The sequence below is a fragment of the Dreissena polymorpha genome, chromosome 3, assembly GCF_020536995.1.
Source record: "Dreissena polymorpha isolate Duluth1 chromosome 3, UMN_Dpol_1.0, whole genome shotgun sequence".
NCBI lineage: Eukaryota > Metazoa > Mollusca > Bivalvia > Myida > Dreissenidae > Dreissena > Dreissena polymorpha.
This window is the reverse complement of record NC_068357.1, coordinates 17,793,982-17,802,599: the sequence shown is the minus strand read 5'-3', so window position 1 is coordinate 17,802,599 and position 8,618 is coordinate 17,793,982. Positions and strand designations below refer to the sequence as shown.

Below are 8,618 nucleotides of genomic sequence, written 5' to 3'. Positions count from 1 at the left end.
CTGTTGAAACTGCTAATTTCTGTATTAAAGCATTTCAACTTAGAGCCGAATTTACATTGCTTGCATGTACACAAATATGTAAAACACATGGAAAGCAAAACATAAGGGTAGACATAAGGAAGCAAAACAGGGAGCATAAGCACTTAAGTTTACAAACTAAGGCAAAGAGTAGAGATCACGCAGGGAAACATATCTAAGAGGAGACAATACCCAAATACAAGGACGTATTTGATTTAAACCCTTTTTGGTGTCACAGGCTACACATTTTAATATTTAAAATATATTTAGTTATGTATGCAAGGCGGACAAGAGCAGACTGATCCATTCCAGTACCCAAGCATGGATTTAAAGGAGTTGAAGGATGAAATTTGTCTAAAATGATTTGGTAAATTATTCCAGAGTTTTGCAGCTGTGTATCTAAAAGAGTATATACCATACTTGGTTGTTCTTGGTTTAGGCAGCCTTACTGTATTTGAATACCTAAAATTATAAGAATGTTCTAAAAATTTCAACAAGATCATGTAAATAAGAGGGTCCATCCTTATTATAAATTTTAAAAAGTTATTGGGAAATTATTATTAAGCCTTTTATTTGAAGGGATGGAAGACCAGACCTTGAGAGAAGAGCATCATAATCTGAAGTAAAATCATCGAAAATGAAACTTTGTGTTCTTTCTTGATTTTTTGCGGCCTTGTACGGGCGGTGTCACGCGTTAAACGTTTTTTTTCTATCGAGCTATCTGGAGGCATGCTGTCGACTTGAAGCGGATGCGTTTTGAGACCGGAGAGCGGTGCCGGGCTTGCGCCTTTGCCGTAGACTGTACTCATTCACTCTACTAATAGATGAACATGTTGGACTTTTAGTGCAGTGCAACCGAAACCCTATTATACGCGCACGCGCGCCGGTCAAAAAGGCAGAGTGCACAAATAAAAACAGAAAACAACAAAAGGTATTTGGAAAAAGTATGTTAGCCATGGCGACCAAATTTGGCATGCAGTTAGTGCCCGTGTGCTCGTGGACCAGGTGCTGGTAGTACGTGACGTCACTCTGGTGACGTAATTGACGTAGATATGACGTTAACGTCTTCCCTATATGCCGCATAAAGTGCGTACACGGGCGGGGAAGGGCCAGTCCCGGTCCGCATATGAAATGTAATCGCCGAGAAATTGACCACGGGTGTGGCCCCACGGTCCCTCCCAAACACTGTGCCAAGTGTCATGGCTAAGGCCCCAGCAGTTTTCCCATAAACATGTAAAAAGGCGTGTACGGGCTGAGACATTTTCCGCCCTGTTCAGGCCTATGGAACAACCCTGGCTTAATCTTAGGGTTTATTCTAGGGTATGCAAGGGAAGGAATCGAATCGCCGATCGATGTGTTTCCATTTTCTTATACTTATAATGAATAAAGACGGATTGGCTCAAGGCTTGCAGCTGATGCGGTCGCAGGCCGGAAGGCGGTGCCGGACTTGCGCGGAGTCCGACGGTGGACAGTTTTTATTTTGTTGGTGCTTTTTTCGGCAAATGTCTGTCATGACCGTGGTCTGTTTTTGGCACAATTCCGCATTGTCCGCTGCATACAAATATTGTACGATGTCTAATAATGTATTTTCGCATGGTCTCTAGTGCCACGATACGTTTATTTCTTTTACAGCATTTTACCCTAATTGTCGCGCTTTGAATACTATCAACACTGCTTCTTCATTATCGTCGTTTTACAGCAACATCAGCATCGAATACACAACAACACCAGCAGCAACAGCAACAGCGGCATTGCTAAAAACGGCAAATTGAAAAAGAATGGACAATAAAAAGCGCCCATGTGATCTTACATGTACCACGTGATACCGCAATCGCAATGCCGCAAATTCCATATACCCTAGCCCTGACCTTACCCTTATCCCTAACCCTAACCGCTACGCCAGGAGTCTGTTTTTCGTGTAAGGAGATTAGTTTATATACATAGACAGCTGGAAAGCAGATATTGTTTTGTTTTTGTTAACATTGTGACAAAAATGCAACGTATGACCATATTCAATTGTGTATCGTTAAATACAAAAAATAATAACACAAAGCTTCTGACTTTTTTTGCACGAACAACAATATTTTGGTGTATAAGCATTATTACAATACACTATTTTGTGACATTTTTATTTAAAATTCACGCTTTACCAAAGTAACCTAAGCTCTAGAAGATAACAAAAGTCTGACGTGGGCATTTTTTTTTAATATATGAAACAAATTTCATCGAACAAAGCAAATTTGTCGTGAAGTTTCGAATAATCCGTAAAATAAGGTTTCTTGGCGAAAAACACGAATGAATATCAAACCTAGCATATATACAGTGTTTAACACGAGGAAACATCCAACGACACCTGATGTTTAAGAGTTATTAAATAAGAAGTTCAAATAAAGTCAATGATGGGTAAATATGTTAAATATTTCTGAATTTGATTTCGGGGGACAGTCGGGTAAAAACAATCTTTGATGCTATACTTATTCAATCGTGATTTAAGACTAGAAATGTGTCCAGAGTACACTTGTGCCCCCACTTTGCACATTTGCTAAAATTTTGAGCATGAAGTTGGGCTGCAGCAAAAATTCCCTCCTTCATGACCATTTACACAATAAGGGTGTTCATCCCTAAAAGTTTGAGCGAAATTTGCCAATCGGTTTAACAGGAGTTGCGTTCACAAAATTTCGGGACGTTTCCCCTATATAATATAGTGGGAAAATCAACAAAGAGCTATGATTCTGTAAAATTGGTTTGCAGCAGAAATTCCCCCTTCATGATCATCTACACAATAAGAGTGTTCATCCCTTAACATGAAAACCCGCCAAGTGGTTTAAGAGGAGTTCGTTCACTATCTATATAATTAAAAAATCAACAAAGGGCCATAATTCTGATAACTTTGGTCGCAGCGAAAATTCTCTCCTTCATGATCATCTATTCAATATGGGTGTTCATCCCTGAAAGTTTGAACGAAATCAGTTTAAGAGGAGTTGCGTTCACAAAATTTCGGGACTTAAGGACTTTGTGGGGGCACAAGAAAATGTCAGGTGTTTTGGACCGACAGCAATATTAAACATGAAATCTTACATATATTAAAACATTGTTAATACAAATTAGTTGTGCCTCATTCCTGTTGATATCATAGAAAACTCATCACATAGGTAAGAAACCGACCGTGTTTATAACTTGGTGTCGAGGTTAAACTGAGTTTCGTAAAAACGACTGCCAGTGCTCAATTATGACTTCAATTATAAATTACAGAAGAACAACGGTAGGTTTTTATATTTATATGAATACATATGGATACAGAATGTGTTTATTAAAGCATGCAAACATGTAGTTATGTATTGTATTTTTTTTCGCCATGAATACACATAAACACACACTTCTTTATGAATGTGAATGTTGTTCTTGTATGGGAGGGAGCTATATAGGAGTCACTTTGTCGGTCGGTTGGCCGGACAGTCGGTCGGTCCCGAAAGTTTGTCCTGGATTTAACTATGCCATTCATTGTGCGATTTTACAATCTTTCGGTACATCCGGGGGGGGGGGGGGCGCTTCATTAATGGTTGCATCATCATCCGTGGACAGTGTGTTGTGCGAAAGAATTACGTCAAAATCTTCAAGGTCAAGGTCACACTTTCAGTTCAAATGTCAAAAATGGCCATAAAAGAGCGTGTGCAGGCCAAAACTATGTCATTCATTGTGATATTTCCAAAATTACTTTGTTCATTTGTTCACCGACATTGGACGGTGTGTCATGGGAAAGAATTACGTCGATGTCTCCATAATTAAACACCTTGAGGAATAGTTAAAACTTGGTCATAGATGAGCTTGTCCGGGACATATGCCAAGATTGTGAGATTTTAAAATGACTCGCTACATTTTTTTACTATCATTTAACGGTGTGACAGGCGAAAGAATTACGTCGCTATCTTGCATAATGATTCTTAAAAAAAAACGCCACATGTTACTTTGCTGTGAAGACAACATGCAACATATTCTGTGTCAATGCGGCATGTAGAGGTTTTCACGTGTATGGCAAGGCTCAAGTTAATAATTCATAAAATATTTGTATTAATTGTTTTACTTTCTTTACCAGAAATTTTAATATATTAGTCACTAAATGGACATGGATTTGATATACACTGAGATTCTTAAAATTTAATAAAAGCAATAGTTAACATATTACATACATCATAAAAAAAAATAAAGTATACAAAAGTGAAACTTCAGCTGCCCCAACAACATACCATTCACATCATCAACCGCGCCTGGTCCTTTAGTTACAACAAGGGACCATATGCCGAACAGCACAGCACAAAACAACACACATAACACACGATATTAAATTAAGCTGTTATAATACAGTTATAAAGTATTAATCATTTGGTTTTATTGTTGGAAAAGTCAATTTAGAACCTGTAACAGTTTTCGTAAGCTAACTCGTACATATCAGTTTTGTCCATCAAATGAAATTTTAACTGATTTCAAAGTGAATAAACCTCAATGAGAAATGGAAGTAATAGTTTGTTAATATGGTTCCACTCTTGGAGAATCATGGATATACAGTCGCCATGGATATACCGGTTTATAATATTCGGCCATTATCCATCCATATTGCCCCACTGACACATATAGTCCACCACTCAAGCTTTTCAACTGTATAGCATCCCTGTCGTCCACATTCTGGCCACATCGTTTTCCTTCAACTTGTATTTCAAACTGTTCCATGATGCATCCACTCCAGTTGATATTTCTTTCGAAACTGTCACCAGGGCATGTGTGAGTATTATACTTTTGATAACTGAAAGTAGTATACCATCCATTAAGAATGGAAATGTCTTTACTGAGCCAATAATGGTCATCCCCCCAAACGCTGTATCGTAGACCGACAGTATCACATGTCAGTATTTTTTGATTGGGGTACCTTCCCAATCCAAAGATCCAGAATATCTCTCCTCGACATGCGGCTCCGAATTCGTATTGACTCCCTGTTTCGAACGGAGCCATTGGCCCAGTGCATGAACGCATTTCACACCATCTTCCAGAACCCCAGCAACTCATCCAACGTTTGTCATTGTTGTTGTTGTTACCGGAGGTGGATTTCAATGATATTATATCCCCATGTTTCAAATACGTTTCACGAATGTCAACGTCACCGATCGAAGAAAAAAGATCAAGATTAAACTTACTTTTAACATTTTCTAAAAAGTTGTTATATACATTTGTCTGAAATACTGAAGTATCTTCAACATTACCAGCAGTTTTGTGAATAGCCCATTGTGCAAATTTATAACAGCCTTTAGCCGCGTCTTTAGCTCGTGATTGTAGGTTGCTGATAAACGCTGTCCCGTAACCCAAATGTTTCCGCAGTGCAAGGGCTGCACTGAAAGTCGTAAGTTTCATCATACAAAATTCTTGAAGAAAAACTATACTATCGGTAGGATCGTCCACAAAGAGAAAAACATTGTCATCGTTTTCAATGTCTGTTAGGAATGCATTAATACTAATGTCTATTTCTCTCAGATGCGAAGCATACATCGTTCTGTTAATTGTGTAAAGTGTTTGAATAACTTCGTTACTGGTAAGGTCACGGGTTTGCTTAATTGATCTTACTGCTGCTTCAACTGAAAGCATAGGCAATCCAAACAAATCAAAAATACTTCCTATCTGTCGTGCATACGATCTCAGCTTCATTTTCATACTCGAAATGGCTTGTTCTTTCAAATTTTGCCTTATACTTGTTAAATAGTTTTGGACCGGTGTCACCATCGAAGCCCGAGATACATCAGCAATGATGTTAAATGCAGCTCCTATACCAACTGAAGCAATTGCTCCTAGAACAGGAATAGGGATCATTGCTCCGATAATTGCCCCAATTATTTGAACAGATACTTCAATTGCTGTAAATAGATCAAGACTCCGTTTGGCAAGTCGACGTAAAGCTTGCACACGTTCGCTGCCATTATGATTATTTTGTAAATTATTCATTGCAATATTTTGCATATCGTCAAAATTTCCCTGATTAAGTCGAAGTGCTGTGCCTTGTCTAGAAGGATGCTGAAGGGTTTTCACGTTCGTCCGTTCAAATGTTCCGTGTTGGTAAGTAGCCATTTTCGACGTTTTTGTGGCACCAAATTGATACTTTAATGGCGCTTCCATGTTCAAGGAACGTTTTTCCAATGGAAACTTGTCTTCTGGCCGTGTTGTATTGACAATTGCATTGTAGGTGGCAATAGTCTGCTTGTTCTTCCATCATGTAATATGAGTAGCATCAAAAGAATGGCCTTTTTTTCATGCATGTTTACCGCTGCAAGCAGAAAAATTTTCACATTTCATTAATATCAATTGAAGAAACCATTTGTTTAAACACTAACAATCGAATTGTTGGACCAATTGCGCCAAGGCACTTGCATTGGGGATGGTGGAATTACGAAATGTACGAGTTGAATGCCTGCCGAACATTTAAAAGAAATGATTAAGAACATTATATAAACGTATGTCCAAAAAGCTCATTAATCGGATACGTATTTTAGAAATCACAGCTCATAAAGCAAAAGCTTTCCACACTCAAGAAAAGGGCACGTGTAATATAAATATATATAATGAATATTAGGAAATTTTCACACTCGTCCCATGGTCAATACTTGAAAATGTTTAATTTAAGCCCACTATTAAAAGATATACAAAATAAATAACTTATAAAGGTTAAGTCGGTGGTGTTTCAGACAAGATTTATTACAAATGTCAATACGCCTTTGATTCCAATTTGTTGGATGTAAATTCGTTCGAAAGTAAGCTCTTAGTAAGGATTTTGCAATTTCGCCCTGATTTTAAATAAGCATTTTCTATATCCTCTTATAAATAAAGCTTATGTGTTAGAAGGTTGCTCTAATTATTACAATTACAACAGAAACACATAGTGATGAAAATAACTATAATCAATCTTGAAAAAGCCGAGTTGTTGTTCTCCCCGGTTAAATTTTTTTTTAAATTTATTTATTGCTTTATGTATTGAAATATGCAATACATATGTAAATTAATTTACATTTTGGTACACAAACAGGCCATTATTTCATAAACATTATGTTTATTAAGCTGGTTGTTCAAAACTCTCGAAAACGTTAAATCAACGTTAAATCAGTATTTACACCACCGTGTTAGCGTGAAGTCGTTGTCAAAATGTATAAGGTTGAAACTGATGAGTTATTCAGAATTAAGCCCTACGGCTACAAAGAAGTTGTTTAAATTACGTTGATGCTCAACGTTCATGCCCATTAGCTTTAAGTACAACCTACAGTCAAGACGATTGCGATTTAAAAAAAACAACATAAAACTAAATCAACATATGAAATGAAAATAATTCATTAAATGAACCATTTTAAATAATATCAAGTAAAATAAATGGTAATTAACAAAAAGCAGTTTTTCAAACGACCACATGACAGATATGTGCACATTTCCCCCGTTTTTCCACGTTTGAGTGTTTTAATCAAAATTGGTTAATTTTATTAAACTGTATGTCAATTTTGTATTTTATAATTTCACGCAATAAAGGGAAAAAACTATTTAAAAATATGCAGTGAACACTTCACCTACAGGCAGTTAGTTAACGCAAATGCTTAACGCTAACGGAGTCTGATTCTGCATTTTTTAATAAAGATATAAACAACAACAAAAATAACATAGATATTTTTAACTCTTACCCTTTCAAGCGCGCTAACACCAGACGCCCTCTGAAGATAGCTTGTAGATATATGTGTTGATGATTGAGTCTATCACGTAAGAATCAGTTGAGTCTGTAGTTGTGTGCGGCACCCATGTGCTTTTATACATTTCAACATGTGCAAACGTCATCATATATAGATTTAAGGGCTTTGCTTTTTGACACATGTTATTTTAAGTGAATGAATGCGTTTTGTCGATGGCACTTGGCGTCCACTTGTGATTGGAAAAAATAGCGCGGACTAGCATTTGGTTTTGCACTAAAGTCTGTGTGGACAGAATATTGGTGTGAATGCAATATATAAATATGGAAGGCTTTAAATTACTATATGTATACGCGTTTTGGCTTTTTAATAAACCTTTCCCGCTTTTCGACATTTTTCAATAACAAATGATAAGGAAAAAATAAGGAAAACATTTGTATCAAAGAGCTGTGAGTTGCTTATATTGGACTTATTGCTAATTCATTTTAATACTTCTCAGTCTGGATGTTTTGGTTTATATTGTTTAAATGATTTTGTATTTATATAACTTATACATAGTTTACTTTCGAAATGTCCTAAATTTTAATATTGTTAACAACACCCCTCCCTTTTTGACGATGCGAACAGCATCGTCCAAGGTATCATAATCGTGATTTTTTTTCCACAATGGCGACCTATGTAAAAGACCGAGCCAGTCCGATTGAGATAACTCGATTTTTCAGTCACTTCCCTTTTGCATTCGCCACTGCGTAGGAGATTGCTCGTCATTGATAACATTCTCCTAGCAGAGTTGTCGTTCGTGTTTCAACATTCAACAATGTCCGCCACCATGAGAGTCTCGATTCAAAACTTTCTTACTGCATAAATTGGCTTGTTTCGCTATTTAGAAGCTGTCAT

General features: G+C 37.0%; 1 protein-coding gene across 1 annotated transcript; it reads right to left on the bottom strand.

Moving 5' to 3' along the window:
* Window positions 1-4,161: 4,161 nt before the first annotated feature.
* Window positions 4,162-7,884, bottom strand: LOC127874236 (uncharacterized). Its single transcript, XM_052418455.1, has 2 exons — window positions 7,719-7,884; window positions 4,162-6,322 (listed from the first exon to the last, which is right to left on the bottom strand). Exon 2 carries the CDS (start codon window positions 6,172-6,174, stop codon window positions 4,543-4,545), a length of 1,632 nt encoding a protein of 543 aa, XP_052274415.1. The 5' UTR covers window positions 6,175-6,322; window positions 7,719-7,884; the 3' UTR covers window positions 4,162-4,542.
* Window positions 7,885-8,618: the final 734 nt, after the last annotated feature.

What these genes read in the sequence shown, in the direction of transcription:
- LOC127874236 (XM_052418455.1), bottom strand. Translation starts at nt 6,174, where the DNA reads ATGGAAGCGCCATTAAAGTATCAATTTGGTGCCACAAAAACGTCGAAA.